General features: G+C 47.0%; 2 protein-coding genes across 6 annotated transcripts in view; one reads left to right on the forward strand and one right to left on the reverse strand.

Annotated features, from left to right (window-relative positions):
- BOC (BOC cell adhesion associated, oncogene regulated) overlaps window positions 1-7651 on the forward strand; it is a 74356-nt gene extending 66705 nt beyond the window's left edge. For 4 of the 5 annotated variants that reach the window (XM_018066620.1, XM_018066680.1, XM_018066629.1 and 1 more), the window contains 9 exons: window positions 1-207; window positions 571-752; window positions 1176-1281; window positions 1544-1666; window positions 3779-4000; window positions 4719-4954; window positions 5123-5199; window positions 5687-5880; window positions 6900-7648. In XM_018066620.1, the coding sequence (XP_017922109.1) occupies window positions 1-207; window positions 571-752; window positions 1176-1281; window positions 1544-1666; window positions 3779-4000; window positions 4719-4954; window positions 5123-5199; window positions 5687-5880; window positions 6900-7087 (1535 nt within the window). In that variant the 3' untranslated portion in view covers window positions 7088-7648. Of the gene's footprint in view, window positions 208-570; window positions 753-1175; window positions 1282-1543; window positions 1667-3778; window positions 4001-4718; window positions 4955-5122; window positions 5200-5686; window positions 5881-6899 lie in introns of all 5 variants that reach the window. The other variant, XM_018066732.1, reaches the window with a different exon arrangement.
- The window catches only part of CFAP44 (cilia and flagella associated protein 44), a 126205-nt gene continuing 113077 nt past the window's right edge, over window positions 7751-20878 (reverse strand). Inside the window, exons 33-35 of the mRNA XM_005674928.3 lie at window positions 17425-17585; window positions 15156-15290; window positions 7751-11616 (exon numbers count right to left, since the gene is read on the reverse strand). Coding sequence (XP_005674985.2) covers window positions 11443-11616; window positions 15156-15290; window positions 17425-17585 — 470 coding nt within the window. The 3' untranslated portion in view covers window positions 7751-11442. The remainder of the gene's footprint in view (window positions 11617-15155; window positions 15291-17424; window positions 17586-20878) is intronic.

Raw genomic sequence — 20878 nt, forward strand, 5'->3', positions numbered from 1 at the left:
CTCCAGAAGCTCCAGACAGGCCCACCATCTCCATGGCCTCTGAGACTTCAGTGTATGTGACCTGGATTCCCCGTGGGAACGGTGGCTTCCCCATCCAGTCCTTCCGTGTGGAGTACAAGAAGCTGAAGAAAGTGGGGGACTGGATTCTAGCCACCAGCGCCATCCCTCCCTCCCGGCTGTCGGTGGAGATCACAGGCCTAGAGAAAGGTAGGGCCCTGGCCAACTGCCCTCCCTGGTCCCCTGGTGGCCACCAGCTCCCTGGAGGAGAAGGGAAGCTTTGGGAGGGTCTTCTCTCTGCTTGTCCCCCACCCACCACCAGGCTCTCGTGGCCATTCTTGGTCATGTTACCTCAGCCCACCAAGCCCCTACTTCTGCCTCCCTCTCTCCATAAATAGTCCCAAACAACCTCCTGGCTCTTTTCTGATGAGGGTGGGAGTTCTGGAGTCCTTTAGGGCTTGCTTTTGGGGAAAGACTGCCCAGAAGACCCCTCTAGGTCCTCAGCCTGCATGGGCTGAGCGGGAGGCAGGTGGTGTCTCCTGGCCCCCCAGTTCAGGGAGTGTCTCTCCCCAGGCACCTCCTACAAGTTCCGAGTCCGGGCTCTGAACATGCTGGGGGAGAGCGAGCCCAGCGCCCCCTCCCGGCCCTACGTGGTATCAGGCTACAGCAGCCGAGTGTACGAGAGGCCCGTGGCAGGCCCTTACATCACCTTCACTGATGCCGTCAATGAGACCACCATCATGCTCAAGTGGATGGTGAGTGGTCTGGTGCAGCCGGCAGCGGAGTGACGGGACCAAGCTGTGTGCTGGACAGAAGGGGACAGCACTGCGGGCGGGAAGGAGTCACCTTTCTCCCTTGGCTCATCCTAAGCTACCTCCCCTTAGGTGTTCCTGGGAATTGGGCCGGAGAGGCTCACCCTCACAATACCCAGGAAGCCTCAGAGGGCTCTGAAGAGATGGGAGTTTGTTTCTCTAAAAGCTGGGGACTCCTAGGCTACGTAAAATAACGAGTAATCTCTATGTCATTGTCCAGAGAGCCTGGAGATCATCAGAAATGTCTGGGTCCCCAGTGGATTTTAAACTGTAGGCTGGGTGACATTTCCACCCACCAGTGGTTCTGCTCACACGATGATTTCTCTGTGCTCCATTGTCAACTTGTTTCTTCTTTATTCCCTGCAGTATATCCCAGCAAGTAACAACAACACCCCAATCCACGGCTTCTATATCTATTACCGACCCACAGACAGTGACAACGACAGTGACTACAAGAAGGATATGGTGGAAGGTGAGAAACCCTTGTGAGGTTTTCCCCCTGTTGTCAGGGGAGCCAGAAGCTGGTGAAAGGAGAAAACCTGGGCTAGCATGCCCCGTAGTGTTGGCTCTTTCATGATATACTTGGGGTCATTGGGTTCCTAGGCCCTCATGCTTCCTTCCCAGGGTGATGGCACAACAGGACCATGGATGGGCATCCAGAACACCTCCTCCAGCGGGGAGTGAGCAAACACGTGCGTGATCACCACGTCTGACTCTCTCGGTCTCTCCCCCAGGGGATCGATACTGGCATTCCATCAGCCACCTCCAGCCAGAGACCTCCTATGACATTAAGATGCAGTGCTTCAACGAAGGAGGGGAGAGCGAGTTCAGCAACGTGATGATCTGTGAGACCAAAGGTGAGTCTCTTCGGATTCGCCACTCTCCTCTTGCTCTTCCCAGCAGGTTGGGCAAAGCCACTGCTGTGTGTGCTGGGTTTCTCTTCTCCGGAATGACTCCTTATCTTCCAAGTATCCCCCCAGCTTTGCCACTTTAACCCATCTGTTCATTGGCCTGTGCCTCTTAGCAAGTACAAATGGGGATGCCATCATGATGGTTTTATGGAACGTGGGATTTAACTCATACTTGATCTCATGGACTAGAACCTGGTCTTGAGAGCTTTCTATAAACACTTTATTCCTATGATAATATCTGGTACTTACACTGGTTGCTTTACTTAGTTTAACTATAACCCAATGAGAGAAACCGAGCATCAGGACATGTTATACCTTGACCAAGGTCACACAGCTAGTTAGTGGCGGAGCACTCTGTGGACCAAGTTCATCTAACTACAAGGCCAGACTCTCTCCCTGCACTGAAACATGTTAAACATAGTCATAAAATAATAATTTTTGCCCTTGGTCAAATGGATAGATATTTCCATTTTGCAAACACTGAAAGGTGGATTGTAAGAAAACAATCTGGAGAAGATAGATCTGGAGGATGGAGACAAGGAAACAGTCGGTTTTCCTGTGACATCAGCTCGCTCTCCCGTGTGTCCTTCCTGCCCTTGTCTGTCTTGTGCAGAGAAGTGGGGGGTGCACACAGCCAGCAGTCCCCTGTCAGGTGACACAAAGTGCCCAGGGCAGAGAACAGAGCCCTTGCATGGGCTTTGCAAGGGTCTTCTGGAAGAACTGAGCCTTCAGACGGGTGGAGGGAGCCGCCTGGGGGACAGGACAAGACTGCACGTACCTCCATCTGGGAGGAGTGTGTGGCCCTGGAAGCGAGAGGGGGCAGCGCTCAGAGAAGAGGCCAGGGACGTTGGAAGGTAGTGGTATCATCCAGGACCCCGTGGGCTGTGAGGTGGAGAAGGGTCATCGTTGGATTTGTCAGGAAGGTGACTGTGTAAACTGAGGGGCGAGCACTGGGGCCGTGAAGCAAAGGTGAAGAGAAGCAGAGTGGGTGTGAGTTTCTTTTCTGAGGACGCATAGGGAGGACCAGGGACATGGTGCGTTGAGGTTGAGAGAGAGCAAAAGGAATTCAGGGTGAAGTTGAGGTTTTGAGCTGAGGTCGCACTCAGGTGGAGGTGCCCTTTATCGAGATGGGAAGACCAGCAGAGAACCCCATCCTGGGCGGAAGGAGCGAGGTGTGAACCACTTGGAGACGCACCGAGTCTGGCTCTTCTGAGACCCTGGAATGCCAGGTGTCCTGTGAGGGAGCAGGTCTCATGCCCAGCCCTGGGCATGAGGGTATCTGGCAGTCGGCAGGATATAGGCTGAAATTATGGGAACAGAACAGAGTGAAGAAGAGGAGGGAGCGTAGACTGAGAGGGACCAGGAGGACTTGTCGGTGTCTGAAGCAGAGACAGGAAGAAAAGGGCAAGGAGAGAGAAATACAACAGCAGCAGCACTCAGAGAGGTTGTGGGAAACCCAGAGGACTGTTGTATCAGAAACTCAGGGGAAATTCAGCTGGGAAAAGGAGTTGACGGCGTCAGACACACCCTGATGAGAGCAGAAGGATGAGGAGGCGCCACCTCAGGGACTGTGGATTGGTGTTTCCCAAGCACTGTCGGTCCTAGGGAGCCCAAACCCCATGTCCCAGCTCAGACCCAGGGCTTTGCATCTCCAGTGTGCCCAGGAATAGCAGCGCCACGCGGAAGTTCTTCCATTTTCAGTTCTTTTTGGTTTCATGCATTTTAAAATATTTTCTTCCCAAAGATCCCCAACTATTCTTTTAGAAAGTTCCTATACCACTTCTGCCCCAAAGACCCAGCCTGACCCTCACTCTAGGTCCATAAATATTTCAGGATATATTTTGAAATGTAAGGATCAAGTTTCTTCAGCCACACTCAGTTTCACATTAGAAGTCTGTTTTGTGCTGAGCTTGGACACCACACTCCTCTACCAGAGACACTGCCTTATGAGTTTGACCCCATTTCTCACACCTGTGGAATCAGGGTATTGTTGTCCTATTTGTCGTGAAAGAAATGTCAAAGAAATAGAGGCTGACGTGAGTTTTGTCCCCATTACAGCTCGGAAGTCTTCTGGTCAGCCCGGTCGACTTCCACCCCCAACTCTGGCCCCACCTCAGCCACCACCCCCTGAAGCCATAGAGCGGCCGGTGGGCACGGGGGCCATGGTGGCCCGCTCCAGCGACCTGCCCTACCTGATCGTTGGGGTCGTCCTGGGCTCTGTCGTCCTCATCATCGTTGCCTTCATCCCCTTCTGCTTGTGGAGGGCCTGGTCTAAGCAAAGTGAGTGAGCGAGCCTCCTCGGCACCAAGGGGAAGGAGCCCTGGGCAGGAAGAGAGGAGGCGGGGCCTTGCAGCCCCCAAGGAGGCCTCTGCCTGGATCCTAGGCACTCTGCTTCGCGCTGATGGAAGCTTAGGCTCCTGGTGGGTCCTCCAGAGGGATGGGAGAGGCAGAGGATGCTCACAGGTCTTGGAAGGTGGAGAGGCGGGAGTGGGAGTTGGTCTGTCCTCACGGCCTCCCCTGGGGCTCAGCGCTTACCTGGGTCTATCTCCTTTTACTATCTGAAGCTGCCGATTGACCACACGCACGTTGACCCCACCTCTTCCTGCCTCCTCAGGTCTGCGGCTGCCTTGAGCTGTCCCCCTAATCCTCGGTTAATCTGAGTTACCCACTGAGTTCTGCTTCAAATGGCAACACATCTGGTCGCCTTGCTTCATTTAAATATTGCGCTCCTTCTGTTCACTCACCCCTTTGTTCTCCCAGACCCTGGTCCTATGTCCCCTCTCCTACTGCAAAAAAAAAAAAAGTCTAGCTGTGAGGAAGTGGGTGACAGGAAGAATTTTCTGAGAGAATATTCTCTCACCTGGGGCAGTGTCAATTCCCTGCCTACCTCATTTGACCTTAAATCCTCAGGAGTTTTCTGAGATTCATATGGGACTTTTTTTACCAGCTGCCCCAGGCCTCCTTGACTTACTCATAGCTCTGTCTTGTGTTCTTCCAGAGCATACAACAGACCTGGGATTTCCTCGAAGTGCCCTTCTGTCCTCCTCCTGCCAGTACACTATGGTACCACTGGGAGGGCTCCCAGGCCACCGGGCCATTGGGCAGCCCTACCTCAGTGGCACCAACGGCCGGGCCTGTGCCAACGGGGTACACGTGAACAGGGCCTGCCCTGTAGCTGCCGTGGGCTACCCAGGCATGAAGCCACAGCAGCACTGTCCAGGGGAGCTTCAGCAGGTAACGTGGCTCTGGGAGCAGCGTGGGCACACAGGTATGGGGTGCCACTGGGGTGGTCGGGCCGCCTCCTGGGACTTCTTCCCTCCCAGGCTCAATCCTGGGCTGCTGGACAAAGAACGGGAAAGTTACCTGGACTCTGATGTGACCTTCTCATCACTCTTTGAGCAGCAGGAGGATGTGAACAGCGTGCTGAGGCAGACCTTCCTTGGCAACGGATATGACTCCCACAGTCCACAGATGCCCAGGTACCCCAGCCTCCCACTCCTGAGCCCCAGAGCTCGCTTTCTCCCTGGCTCCCCAAGCCTGGCATGAGTCACGGAGAGGGGAGCCCTACTGCGCCCCTCAGGGATCCCCTGGTGACAGCTTGCTCCACTGGACTCTGAGCCTGAGAGGGAGTTGTTGTGTTTGCAATTATGATGCCTTTTCTGCTCAGAAATTCTCCCCTTGCTTGTCAGTCCAGAGCAGCACCACACAGCTAGCTATATCCACAGTCCCCTGGACACCTGACTCCACACCCTTTCACATACTCGGGACACACATGGAATCAAATGGAAATAGACTAGACTTGCCCATGCAAGTGATGATGTGGCACCCTTGATGTCCTGAGGGGAGCAGCCCCTGCCCTGTGTGAGCTCTGCCTAGCTCTGGTGCCCACAGACAAGGGCGCAGCCAGGGATGTGGGATCCAGGCGCACTCTTCCCCTCCCTCCCCCCTCCGCTTCTGTGCATGCAGAGCACCCAGGTCTAACCCAGACGAGGGCACTTTCCTGTATACACTGCCTGATGACTCAGCTCACCAGCTGCTCCTGCCGCACCGGGACTGCCACCACCTCCAGGAGCAGCCTGAAGCCACAGGCCAGCCAGGCATGAGGAGTGTACCCCAGAGTCCTGGGCTGGAAGCCATGTGGGACCCTGTTTTTCACCCAGGTCAGTGCCAAGGGCAGGGCGGAATAAGATAGACATCCATGCCCCAGGAGTGACATGGAGGCAGGGAGAGAACAGTAATGCTTGAGGGTGATGCTTGGTAAAGACCATCCACAGCTTGTGTATCCAGGATGGGGGGTGTGAAGGGGAGCTGGCCGCCTCCTTCCCTGCTGAAGGCCCAGCAGATCTGCAGGAGGGTGTCCATTAGGTCCAAGCTGTGCGCTCAGAGACTGAGAAAGGGTACTTCTCCATTTCAGAGAAAGAAACCTTTTTGGTCTCAGCATTTCAAGGCAATTTGCAAATTCCTGCTGCCCCTCTCATCAAACCAAGGGGCACTTTCTCATCACTCTGAAACACCTTGCTTTGCTGGGTCCTACGTCTTTATTAAGGAATGAGGTTGCACCCATCATTAAGAAGCTAAGTTCTCACATCATAGAACTCTGTGCTTCCACCAGACTTTCCCTCCAGGGGACTTAGTGCACAGTGCCCCCCAGCCCAGCCACTGGCTTTCTTTGTGCCCATCTTTTTGATAGCTGGTTGGGCACAGGCTGGTTCAGAGAATGAGCTGATGTTTCTTAGCCTTCATGGAGTGGATGCTAGGTCAGGATGCAGATCCTGGACCCTGGCTCTGGGAGATGAAATTCCAGTACAGGCACAGTTGTGAGTGGGACACTCAACGGCCAGAAAGCATGGGGAGGCTGGACTGGCAGCCCACACCTGGAGAGAGTAGGACTCTCTTGCACAGTTCCTGGGCTCAGCCCCCCTCATTTCCACCCTCAGTTACAGGGTAAAGGCAGGAGGGTCTCCACTTCCACCACTGAAAAGTGCAGGTGGGACGTGGGTAAGAAATGGACCATGCCAGGTCTGTGACTGTCCTTAGAGGGAGTGCAGCTGTTCTTGTGTATCGATAGCTGTGGGTCTCTGTGGCTCCTTAAGGCCATGTAGCCAACTTCTGTTCCAGTGACTGAGCGCTGTTCCTGGCAGTCTGGACCCTAACGTTCCCCACTTCTCTCTCCCCTCAGGACCCCCGTGCTGCCTGGGCCTCGTGCCGGTTGAAGAGGTGGACAGTCCCGACTCCTGCCCTGTGGGGAGAGGAGACTGGTGTCCCCAGCACCCCTCTGGGTCCTATGCGGGGCAGGAACTCGGGGTGCGGCTCTCCCCTAGCCCACCAGTGCACATGTCTTTTGAAACACCACCTCCTACAATTTAGGCAGAAGCTGATATCCCACAAAGACTATATATTATTTTTTTTTAAAGAGAGGAAATTGGTATTTATTTTTCTATAATAGCCATATTTATATATTTATGCACTTGTAAATAAATGTATATGTTTTTATAATTCTGGAGAGACACACCAAGTCCTCCCCACTGAGGTCTGAGATGGAAAATAAGCCACAACATAACAGGCATCAACAAGCGAAGAGCAACACAGTCTGAGGTGGCAAACATGTCCCTTGGATCCTGTGCCACTGCCCGCGGAGGGGTGCAGCAGACCCATAGAAAAGCCTGCGGAAGGAGGACTCCTAGGCACACCATCCGCAGTGACCGTGAGAGAAACAAGGCCAGTGCCACGGCCTCAGAGCTGGAGCCACCCGTGCCGGCAGCTGGATCTGGTGCTGCTGGCAACGATTTCCCGAGATGCCCGTGAGATAGACTGAGATGTGTATAGTACTGTGAGCATTAGCAAGCCTTCCAGAAGCAATAATCTGTGACAACATATCTCTGTAAAAATAAACACTGTAACGTCTAAATAAATGTTTAGTCTTCCCTATAACCTTCAGCTTAGTCATGTATGAGTCAGCATTCTCTTCAGATGTTAGGATTCAGTCTGAGCATTTGAAGAAACATCCACTTGCAACGTTTTCAGATCCGTCAGGGAGAGATCTGGAAAAGGCGGCAAAGGTTTCGGATTTTGTCCTTTTAAATGTTGAATGTCAGTTGTGTTTTCATCAAAGCAGATGCATAGTAACTGTCCAAGAGGGAGACGGGGTACACTGGGCGAGGAGAAGCAGAGTCACCGTTCTCTGGACTTAAGGTAAAGCTCTGGGCAGCTCGAAGGAATGAGATTCGTCTTTTCTATGCAGGTGTGTGCTGACTAAGTATTTTCTCTAAAATACCATTTAGTGAAGTGCTGTGCTACACCTGAATATACGGTGCCTGGTAAAATTCACTTCCCTTTTTCCCAAAGACACAGCAATGTAGCCAGAGGACTTGACTCACTAGTTGTTTAAAATAAACGTTTACTCACTGCCCTCCAGCCGCAGGATCAACCTTTTTATGTACAAGTGGTAAAATGGAGACCAAAGCTTTTTGCTGAGAGCCCTAACACACTTTTAACTGTGTTCAGGAGGGAAATGTATCTTCTAGATTTCAGAAGAATTGAGTTACAGATGAACTGCCACTTGAGACACTTAATCCTGTTAAGAGTCATCAATGGCAGACCCTAGCTTCACACTCTAGTCACGAATTGGATAAACAAAGTCCTAGGAAAGCCCCAGGAGTGACTTTGATGGTTCTGGACAAGTGCACCCTCTGCTGGCGAGAAGTTCTTGCAGCCTTTCTCCATCCAGCAGCTAAATTGGAACATGGTTTTTAGAAAAGCAGTATATTTAAAATATTTTAAGAAATGAAATGAAGGACTGTAAGGAATATGGAAATTATAGGAAAGGAGACACAGAGCAGGGGAGAGAAGACTTCAGACAAGACTGAAGAAGCAGGGAAGATTCAGATTTCAGGCAGAATTGTGACTTCCGATAAAATCTGGCATGGAGGGCTTAGAGGAGGGAGGGGGACAAGTCTCACCTCTCAGATCTGGGCTGTAACTCATCTAGCCCACTGGCTTTTTTAAATCTTCGTTTTTTTTGTTTTTTTGTTTTTTATGCTTACTGACCCCAGTGGTTGTCAATGTAAGTTCTGGTGAATGCTATGGATGGAAGTGGTATGCTCCAGTGCTGTGCAGAAAGTAGTTTTAAATAACAACACTGAATGCTTTTAGCTCCTCAAAAATGTCCTGGGAAAGAAAAGGCACTTCTAAGGCAGGTTAAACAAGATAAATGTACATATTTAGCCAACTGCAGGAAAAGGTTAGGGTACCAGGCCTTTAAATTTTAACCTAGAAAAAACAACTTATATTTCTGTTTCATTGCATTTTGCATTTCTTTAGATTCAGGTTAATTACCGTAGTGTCTTTTAAAAGTCTGATTCAGTCAACAAGCAAAAGGAAGAGTAAGACTTAGGTGTGTGGCAGCTAGTGAGGGTGCAGAGTTCAGCTCTTGGCTAGGAGACCTAAGCTGTGCAACAGAATAGGTTGCCTTGGCAACACGAGTAACTCATTTTCCTATGAAGTTCTGACAGAGGACTCTACAGTTTCTTTTTCTTTCAATGTTGATATTTAATGATAACAACTGACCCACAAATAATTCAACTTAGACTGATTTTGGCCTCTCTCAAAGGTGGCTGCCTTCTCTAAGGGCACAGCAAGAGGCAGAGAACAGTTTGCTCAGGAAACAAGGACAGCTTTCCATCTATCCCTAGTCAGGGCTCTCCTGTTTGATATTAAACCTCCCAAAGATTCAGATGCTCATACTTAGTTACAGATGCAAGACTAAGCCTGGGATCAATGAAATTAAACTAAAGCTACCTCTATTCCTTGTCTAATTCAAAGTAAGAATGAATTAACTGTATTGTCAAATTCCAAACATACTGTATGAAAGCTTAATATTTGTAAACTTCAGTGATTTTTGTCTGGTTCAATTGGACAAAACGTAATAATCTTGACTGGTTTTACTCCTAAGTTGATATACACATGAATCCTTGACATGGCTCTTCTATAGACTGAATTCATTCATTCTGAATTAGGATTTCAGAATGAGAGGAAGCCTCAGAGCTTAATCTCTCATTTATTTGACAGTGAGGCCCAGGAAAATAGTGGACCTTACCCTGGTTCTCACCACAGCAAGGGACAGTGTCCCCTCCAAGACCACTCACTGTATCCAGGCAGCTGCTCAGGGTGGTGGCTGGCCAGCCAGTTGAGTGAGTAGGTCTGGTGTTATCCCTTCCATTTCCAGCCAAGCTTCAGATGGACACAGCCCCAGTGCACAGTTGGACTGCAACCTCATGGGAGACACAGGTTGGAAAGGCCCAGCTAAGTGGCTCCCGGATTCCTGAGCCTTCTTATTTATTCCTACATAAAAATTAAAACACTCAGAGCTAAGACTAACATATTTTTCTTAAATGCTTGAAGGGCACACATAGTTTAGGACGAAGAACAGAGAAGGTGGTAAAGGGTGCTGTCCAGTGGAGAGGCAACTGTGTCAGAGCTCTGTGCTGACAGGCACAAATGGTAAGCTATGAAAGGATGTCAGACACAGCAGGCCACCTCTAACATATACATTCCAACAAGGAACCCAAGTCCTGATGATAATTTTGGCAGCAGGCTAGCCACAGGTTAGGAAGACTTGACTTTGCTGAGTCACTTTCTGCATTGGTGCAATATTGTCTTCTTTACCTTTCCTTTTCAATGACCAATTCATATTCTGGGACAGCCTCCGAGAGGCTGTCATTAAAGTGGACCTGTTACTAGACCTATTACTAACAGGAGTCCAACTGTTGGTAAAATCATTCTTAGATGAATTCCAGTGACCACTTACCCCCAAACCAAACGGATACTCCCAAAACGTTACGTACAATCAGAAGTTATTATTAGAGATGATCTCTCAGTGATGGAATCTATTTCATTATTTCCTTATCTGTATCAAAGCCAGCAAATGACTCAAGTAGAACCAGAAGGAAAAAGGCACAGGATGTGAGAAACTGTAGGAAATGCTGGTAGAGTTGCAGACACCTTCAGAGAAGAGCCTCCTTCTTAACCATTTTGCAAAACACACTTCTCTGCTCTACCCAGAGCTGAGGAGTTTGCTAAAACTCTGGGTGATTCAGGAAGCTGATTGTTTCTTGCTTTATGCCAGCCGAAGGCCAACTGCTCTGTTCTTTGTATCCATTTCCTGAATCCCGAGCCCTCAAATAACTGACTTACAAAGTTAACAATGTCAGAATTCTAAGTTGCATTTCTTTTTCCCAGATACTGTTTGTTAGCAAAATGGTTTTTTTCTCGTGTCCTCTCAGAAAATACCTGATAACAAAGTTTATTTTCCAAGGATTTAACCATCAAGAAAAGGTTTTCTCATGGTTTGCTGAATGATAGATTTTCTTGCCAATGGCTAAACATTCAGATAACCAAAAAACAAATTTTACAAAACAGAATATATTACTGATTCTTTCTGATGGTTTGAGATACCGCCTCCTGAAACTTTATATTTGATCCAATTGGTTCCAGGCGCATCTAAAATGGTTCAGTTCAATATAAGTAGCTATTGAGCATTACAGTCAGTTCTGAGATAACCAACTGGGGGTAAATCATTAAAACTACATGACTGGATCTGGTTTTAGACTTTCAGATACATTCACTTTAAAACAGTAGGGTTATTGCAGACAACAGAACTGTAGAATTGTGTGTCGAATCATGGATGGATTTGAGGAGAAAGCAAACTTAAAGGCCCTGGAACTTCATTCATTCTCTTGTGGGTGATGAATCGGGGGCAGGAGGAGACCACCTTTCTTACGCAAAAGAGCAATCTCTTCCTTTAAGGCCTGAATCCTTTCGGCTTGGACTTGTATCAGTTCAGTGACCCTTTCTCTTGCCTCAATATCTGCTTTCCGAGGGCCCTGGAAGGCGTTGCCCTGTAGAGAGAGAACACCTCCCTGCTTTAAGCATTGTTTGGAATATGGAAACTTCTCTGTCTTCATTGCTCTATTAGGCATGCCTGCCTTGCAGTCAATCTAAAATAGCCACCGCTCTTTAAGAAGCCTTCAGTTCTTCCACTGAAATCCCACCATTGGAAATGTGTCCCTTTGTGCTAATAAGCAACTCTTACACGCAAAAATCCCCTTTAGAGGGTAACTGATTAACTGGCTATCAGTCACTCATACCCTACAGGGCTCATTGCTGGAATTCCAAGGTAAGATACCTCCTTTTCCTATATAGCTCATATCATTAGTAGATTCTCACTAAATCTGAATGCACATTAAAGGAAGGGACATAACACCTAGTATCTTCCCCCTTGCCTGCCTTCACTGCAGAGGCTATGAAAGCTAAATACTAACCTTACCCAGTTCCTCTTCCAGATGGGAGTGGCTCAGTAGATGGAGCAGAAAACATTCGCTTGCTTTCTCAATGAAAGGGACAAGAGGCTGGCATTTGGGCATCCATGACAGAGCCGAGGCAGCCGCTGTGACTCTGAAGGGAATTTCTACCAGTCACCAAGAGAATCACAGATACTGGCCATGACATCATGGCCCAATAAACCAAAACCCCCAATTCATCTCCTGCAGACTTAAGTGAGGAGAAGCGCCCCTATTTGTCTGAGCTACTCTCATTTGTTACAGGTAAATGTGTGCCCCTCTCCCCACCATGCCTAGTCAGTCTAGATGGTCACTCTGAAGTCACCATAGCTTTTCCCTCATTTTCCTTACCATATCCAAACAAATTTTGGCTACTCTTACTTTGAAATGTCTTTGGCCTTGCCATCTACACCCCACTTCGTACCTAGAGTGTTGTAAGAATAATAGTAGTGGAGTCAGCTTAGGAAGCAGACAGACCTCAGTTAAAAAACAAACTTCTCCACATATTAATTAGTAGGTTACTTGACCATTCTGAGCTTTGAAAGTCGATATTTTGAAGATTCAATGACCGCACCAATGGAATGAGACCATACCTGTAAAGCTATGAAGAGATACTATGTAAACAGACCCAGGTAATAATTTTCCTTCCTGGATTTCCTGGGTCCAAACTCTTTCCTTGCCAAGGTATCTGGACGTTCAAAGCACATCAAGTCAACAGATGTGTATTCATGGCCAACTCTGAAGGTTCTGTGTAGCCATCATCCTTCCTGGACACTGCCTTGACTCTCAGCTCAAAAACTGTCTAGTGGATAAAGGGTCTTTGACATTCAGATTCTAGTCGTCGTCTCTAATTCTAGTTGTAAACCTCCCAGAGCCTTTTATTCATTCTTTCTTTTGGACTTTTGCTCAGACCAGTGATTCTTCAATTCTAGCATGCAGCAGAGTCCCCTGGAAGGCTTGTTCTAGATTCTGGGCCCACTCCCAAGAACTTCTGATTTTGTATGTCTGACTGGGGAACCAGAATCTGCATTCCTAACAAGCTCCCCAGGGGATGCACATGCCATTCTTCACGGAAACACTTCGAAAACCCCTGTTTTAGACCATTTCCTGGGAGCTTAAAAAGTATAAACCAAGAGAAAACAGTATTACAGCATATAGTTTAGAATATATCATACCTGTGTTTGGTTCCTAGAAGGCAAGGCTTAAATAGAAACTTTACTATTAAGTATTACCCACCACATACTATGTATTAAGTAAGTATTACTATGTTAGCCTCAAAAAACCTATCAGAGCAAGTTGAAAGCCATAAAGAGTAACAAGTGTTTTTAAAAAGTAACGTGGTTTAGACTTTCAGTTCAGTTCAGACTTTAGGTCAAAGGAAATACCCGATATTGAAAATGGATGTTTGACAGCAGATTCAGGGAGCATGTTGACATCGTTGCTGCTGCTGCTGCGAAGTCGCTTCAGTCGTGTCCAACTCTGTGCGACCCCATAGATGGAAGCCCACCAGGCTACCCTGTCCCCGGGATTCTCCAGGCAAGAACACTGGAGTGGGTTGCCATTTCCTTCTCCAATGCATGAAAGTGAAAAGTGAAAGTGAAGTCGCTCAGTCGTGTCCGATTCTTAGTGACCCCATGGACTGCAGCCTACCAGGCTCCTCCATCCATGGGATTTTCCAGGCAAGAGTACTGGAGTGGGATGCCATTGCCTTCTCCAGTTGACATCGTTATTTACACTTAAATAACCTTACCTCTCTAGGGTCAAGGCAAATCCCTTAATCCGTACTTTCTGTTTGAATTCATAGCACCCAATAGGCATACGGTGAAGCTGGTCCTTCAGGCTCATTGTAATGTTCAGTTCAGTTCAGTCACTCAGTCATGTCCGACTCTTTGCAACACCATGAATTGCAGCACACCAGGCCTCCCTGTCCATCACCAACTCCCAGAGTTCACTCAGACTCACGTCCATCGAGTCAGTGATGCCATCCAGTCATCTCATCCTCTGTCATCCCCTTCTCCTCCTGCCCCCAATCCCTCCCAGCATCAGAGTCTTTGCCAATGAGTCACCTCTTCACATGAGGTGGCCAAAGTATTGGAGTTTCAGCTTTAGCATCATTCCTTCCAAAGAACACCCTGGACTGATCTCCTTCAGAATGAACTGGTTGGATCTCCTTGCAGTCCAAGGCACTCTCAAGAGTCTTCTCCAATACCACAGTTAAAAGCATCAATTCTTCGGCGCTCAGCTTTCTTCACAGTCCAACTCTCACATCCATGCATGACTACTGGAAAAACCATAGCCTTGACTAGACGGACCTTTGTTGGCAGTGTAATGTCTCTGCTTTTGAATATGCTATCTACGTTGGTCATAACTTTCCTTCCAAGGAGTAAGCGTCTTTTAATTTCATGGCTGCAGTCACCATCTGCAGTGATTTTGGAGCCCAAAAAAATCAAGTCTGACACTGTTTCCACTGTTTCCCCATCTATTTCCCATGAAGTGATGGGACCGGATGCCATGATATTCGCTTTCTGAATGTTAAGCTTTAAGCCAACTTTTTCACTCTCCTCTTTCACTTTCATCAAGAGGCTTTTTAGTTCCTCTTCACTTTCTGCCATAAGGGTGGTGTCACCTGCATATCTGAGGTTATTGATATTTCTCCTGGCAATCTTCATTCCAGCTTGTGCTTCTTCCAGCCCAGCATTTCTCATGATGTACTCTGCATATAAGTTAAATAAGCGGGGTGACAATATACAGCCCTGACATACTCTTTTTCCTATTTGGAACCAGTCTGTTGTTCCATGTCCAGTTCTAACTGTTGCTTCCTGACCTGCATACAGGTTTCTCAAGAGGCAAGTCAGGTGGTCTGGTATTCCCATCTCTTTCAGAATTTTCCACAGTTTATTGTGATCCACAGAGTCAAAGGCTTCGGTATAGTCAATAATGTAAACGGCATCAACTCAGTGTCCTCAGAGACCCAGGTGGGCCAAAACCCATTCAAGATCAAGGTTCGTTTAAAAGCCCAGCACTTAGTGTTCTTATGAGTAGCTCCCTTTACAGAACACCCCTAATTCTGATCAAGGGTCTAAAGAAAAGGAACATACCTGCTGGTTCTGTAGAGTATTCAGTCTTGAATCAAGCCGCTGCTTTTCAATACACAAATCATTCATCTGATGAAGTTTTTTGGTGTGTTCTTTCGTCTTCATCATCAATTCCCATCGAACCTGAGCAATCTTTTCCTACCAGGGCAGGAAGATGTAAAACGGATTCAGTGAATGAGAGAGAAAAAAAAAAAAAAATGTCCAGATTTGATCAAAACCATCAAGCAAATGGAGTGATATGCACATGAAAGTGAAAGTCTTAGTAACTCAGTGTGTCCGCGTCTTTGCAACACAATGAACTGTAGCCCACCAGGCTCTTCTGTCCATGGAAACCTCCAGACAAGAATACTGGAGTGTGCTGCCATTCCCTTCTCCAGGGGATCAAACCTGGGTCTACTGCACTGCAGGCAGATTCTTTACTGTCTGAGCCACCAGGGAAGCCCAGAAGTTTTTCCTGACAAACTAGACTCTAAATTCTACAAGGGCAAAGACCATGCTTATTGTACTCACGCCTGTCACATATAGTGATTGCTGCTGCTTAGCTGCTCAGTCGTGTCCAACTCGCGGCCCCATGGACTGTAGCCCACCAGGCTCCTCTGTCCGTGGGATTTCTCCAGGCAAGAATACTGGAGTGGGTAGCCATTCCCTTCTCCAGGGGAATTTTCCCAACCCAGGAATTGAACCCAGGTCCTCCCACATTGCAGGCAGATTCTTTACCATCTGAGCCACCAGGGAAGCCCTATGCACATAGGGAAATATAGTAAGCCAATAATATAATCAGAAGCAGGTGTATCAGGTGTGGTTTGATGAGGGAAAAAAAAGAATGAATGTAGGCAAAAATGAGATGAAGATACGTATCACTCCACTTCTGAGGAAGGATATTAGTATGCTGACTGAGTGCTGGTGTTCATTAATTAAAAGGGAGAATGATTGTTTAACCAGAAACTTTCCTATGTCACTTTTCCCCCCAGTGTTGGCCCAGAATCCTCAAGGTGACCAGCTTCAATGGCCATACATCTGCCAGTGGCTTTCCTTTGTTACCCTATTGCTCCAACAAATTATTTTAGATCGCACATATTATCTCCAGCACTACCCTGATAGCATCCAGTCCCACTGACACCAGCACTGGAGTAATTTGTTTCTCCACAGTACAGTGACAAATCTTAGATAAGGAAAGAAGATACCACTGGGAACCTCTCCTCCTTCTCTATCTGCTGTTAAGTCAGAAAACTACAGAAGCCGTGTGATTGGTGAGCTTATAAAGTCTTTGTAAAAGCCCCTCTCTTTGAATCAGGAATACTGCCTCATCTCATGGCTCCAGGAACAGTGTAGGCATTTAACATTTAAGACCCTACCAATACCCGTGGTGGATTCATGTCAATGTATGGCAAAACCAATACAGTATTGTAAAGTAAAATAAAAGTAAAAATAAAAATTTTTTTAAAAAAGACCCTACCAGCTAAACAGTATATACCTTGTTATAAAATCTATTACTTAGAGATGTTTTTCTAATTTTCAGAATGGAAACGACATGCAAAAGCTACATAGAATTATATAAGGAGGATCCTCAGAGCATTACCAGGTGCTACTAGTGGTAAGAAGGAAATGGCAACCCATTCCAGTATCCTTGCCTAGAGAATGCCATGGACAGAGGACCCTGGGGGGCTACAGAGGACCTCCATAGGATCTCAAAGAGTTGGACACGACTGAGCGACTAACACACACACGCACACTAGTGGTAAAGAACCCACCCGCCAATGCAGGAGACATAAGAGACAGTTTGATCCCTGGGTTGGGAAGATCCCCTGTAGGAGGGCTTGGCAACCCACTCCAGTATGCTTGCCTGGAGAATCCCATGGGCAGAGAAGCCTGGTGGGCTACAGTGCATGGGGTCACAAACAGACGGACACAACTGAAGGGACTCACCAGGCACAGAGTGCAGCAGTTCACGTCTAACACTTAGAGCCTTTACACATTAATGCGGACCTCAGAGTGGAATCTCTCGCCCTTCATGCCATGCTGCCCTCCTATTTACAAGAATCCTGGACCCCAGACTCCAGTGCTGGTGCTTTCATCCCAAGATAGACCAGTACCTCCAGTTAAGTGAATGATAAGGAAGCTGAGACAGACCATGGGGGAACTCGGTGGGGCTCACAGGGGCCTGTGAGATGCTCCAGCTGTACAGATGAAGAGATGCTCTGCAGGGACCCCCTGACAGCTCACCAGGAGCTCTTGCCCCTGCCCAGAGGGTCACCTGCCCTCTCATCCTTACCTCCCACATTTTCATTTCCTTTACGTTCGATAGCTCCTTTCGAAGCTTTTTTATCTTTAGTTCTTCAAGCGTTGTATTCACAGAAAGTGTCTGAAGGGCTTCTAGATTGATCACGCGGCCAAACTTGCTAATCATTAGTTGACTGACTGTTTCTTCCATTTCTAAAAGAAGACAACCACTGTCAGGCTGTTCAGAAGCTCCCACTGTTATTAAATGAACAGTACCATCCTAAGGAACAGCGTTTGCAAGATGATGGTAAAAGGCTTTACGTCACCAGTTGGGTTTCCTCTGCGACACTGCACCTACCGCTTTCCTCACTTAGAATGCACATTGTTGTGCTGGCTTGTCATCAACTTCAAACTCCCGTGTGAAACAGGCTCACCTTTCCCAGGCGACTTACACGCTCTGGTCTGCCCCTGCTCAGACTGTTCATGGGCCCCAGCAGGTTATAAAGCCTTTGGGTTTTAATTTTTTACTACTGATCTCTGTAACATCTTGTGCTAAGACTAAAATAGGTACTGAACAGCAGTTTCCACCTCCAAGTTATAACACTAAAATCCTGGCAGTGGCTCACAGGGTCCCACCTGCCCTGCCCCTGTTAGCTCTCACACCTCTCTCATTTACTCCAGACACCGTCTTACTTCTCAAACATTCCAAGCTCACTTGGGTATTCTCATAAGGAATCCTCTGGAATTATGCTGCCTGGAATTCTCTTCCCAATATAGCCACGTGGCTCATCCCACACAGCCCATTTTCTGAAAACAAGCTGTGAGACTGTGATAGACTCATTTCCAGTACACTCATTTCTGAAGGTGTAACCAAGTGTGACTTGTCCTCTAAGCATTAGGGAGAACCACATCTTAGCAAGTATATCACATTTACAGAGAACTCCTCGGCCTCCTACTCAGCCTCCTACAGGCCTCAGCACTCTTTCCCATTCCTTTTAGTTTTTTCTTCTTCACAGTTCTCTCCATCTAACATGCAAAGTTTTACTTTTGTTTTATTGTCTTTCCTCAACATGGGAACGCTGGAAAACCTGGAGAAAATTCCATTTGTGGGATTTTAATCAGTACTTTGGTCACCTCATGCGAAGAGTTGACTCATTGGAAAAGACTCTGATGCTGGGAGGGATTAGGGGCAGGAGGAGAAGGGGATGACAGAGGATGAGATGGCATCACTGACTTGATGGATGTAAGTTTGGGTGAACTCTGGGAGTTGGTGATGGATAGGGAGGCCTGGCATGCTGCAATTCATGGGGTCGCAAAGAGTTGGACATGACTGAGCGACTGAACTGAACTGAAGAAAGTATAACCTTGTAACAAAATTTTCTGTGACCAGAATCCCCTAAGTGAATTCTGAAGGCCCTTACATGTAACAAGATGATGCAGCTCAGTTACTGGGCAAGAATGTGTATTCAGGTATAATCGTTACCCTGAGTGAACGATAATGGCACAATTGGCATGACTTTTGGCATAAATGGCATAATTTTGCACAATCCAGGAAGGGTTATTCGTTTCTATTCTATGTGAGTGGCACCCCCATGTACTTGCATCATGTGGTGGCCATGATAATTAGTGATGCAAATGAAATAATGATTGGATTATTTGCTCTAGTGTGTCTAGCCTGTGGCTGCCTGCTTGGCCCCCTCAGTAAGAACCTTGACTCCCCCTAGCTAGCCCATATATCAGGATGCCCTCTCCCAAGGCAGCCTCGTGTACTAGGACATGGACTCTGGTCTTTGCCCTTCCCACAGCTAGTATTCCCTGGGGACAGAAAGCCTTCCGGAACACCCCCTACTCCCCATCTCCCTCCACATGGCTGCAAGCTGCGCTCTTCTTGAAAAGGAGAGAACTTACCTTCCCACGTCATGTTCTAAACTCTCCTCCTCTTCCCCACTGGGTCTGCGATGGAGGAAGGCACCAGTGAGCAACTGTGGTGTTTCTCATCACTGTTAAGCCTTTGTTCTCTGAGTTATAGGAAAGGAACCCACTCCTAGTTTCACCTTCAGAATTAGAAGATCAGTCTTTGACCAGACCCACAACTTGCTTTCAGAAAGCAAACCAGGGACGGGAGAAGAACTGAAAACCACTGAATAAACCTTGTACTACACAGAACCTTTTTTTTTTTTTTAATTTCAACTAACATTCCCAAAATATGAATACTTCATTTCATCTTCATACATTTTCCCAAACTGAGAGGTTACTCAAATGGAAACAAGTTTCTCTCATTTTCATGCTAGTTTGTTCCCTTGGTTTGACAAATAGTATTTCCAAACATAAACAACATTCACAGGCTACAGAAGCCAAAGGAATGTGAAGTACAGAGAAGCACTGGGGCGGCGACTTTTACACCCGAGAAAACTCTGTGTCTCAAATAAGTGTTATTCAAATATACAGTCCTAACACGTATTTTAAAATTTTATAATCCAGCCACCCATGAGAGCAGAACCACCACCTCACTGAAGACTGATCCCTACAAATTCAAGCAACTTGGACTGACTGACAACTATATTCCTCCCTTTTTCCTTTCCAAATTTTCTTTAAAAAAAAATATTTAATTGTAGCAAAATTCACATAACAAAATGTACCATTTTAATCTTTTAAAAGTGTACACTTCTGGGGCTTCCCTTGCTGTCTAGTAGCTATGATTCCATGCTCCCAATGCACGGTTCAAACCCTGGTCGGGGAACTAAGATTCCACATGCCACATGACGTGGCCAAAAAAAAAAAAAAAAGTGTACAGTTCTGGGGCATTAAGGTAGATGCTATTACACCACTCATAATTTTATTGTTGTTAAAGTTGGAATACTTCATCACTTACATATATGTTCCATGTCTTTACTCCATACATCTTATAGTATATACCTCAATTCCAGGTGAACTAAGAACATAAAAGTAAGGAACACTACTAACAGAGGAAACAATAGAAAAATATGACCTCAAAATAGGAAAGGATTTAAGACATACATATATACACACAATGCGCAAACTATAAACAGGTTGATAAATTACATTAAAATTTTAAATGTCTGTATCCCAAAAAGATTCACCAAATAAAAAGGCAAGATACATACTAGAAAATATTCAAAATAATGTAATAGATAAAGACAGAATATGGGGAAAAACTCCCTACAATCAATAAGAAAAGTAAAAAACAGAAGTAAAAAAATGGGCAAGGTGTATAGCAGGCAAGTTTCATACGAGAACACAAATAAATGGCAAATAAGCGTATGTGAAGACATTCAACCTCAAAGAACTAGGGAAACAAAAAGACAGTGAAATACAATTTTAACATATACCAGGTTGACAGATATATGAAAGGCTAACATTACTAAGTGTTGATGAGACTATGGAACCTAGGCAATTCTCAGCCTCCCGGGCGGTGAGGGAAACAGGAGGAAGAGAAAACAGTGCAACGAGTTTGGAGGACAACTTGACAACACCCGGGCGAGCAG

The sequence above is a fragment of the Capra hircus genome, chromosome 1, assembly GCF_001704415.2.
Source record: "Capra hircus breed San Clemente chromosome 1, ASM170441v1, whole genome shotgun sequence".
Lineage (NCBI taxonomy): Eukaryota > Metazoa > Chordata > Mammalia > Artiodactyla > Bovidae > Capra > Capra hircus.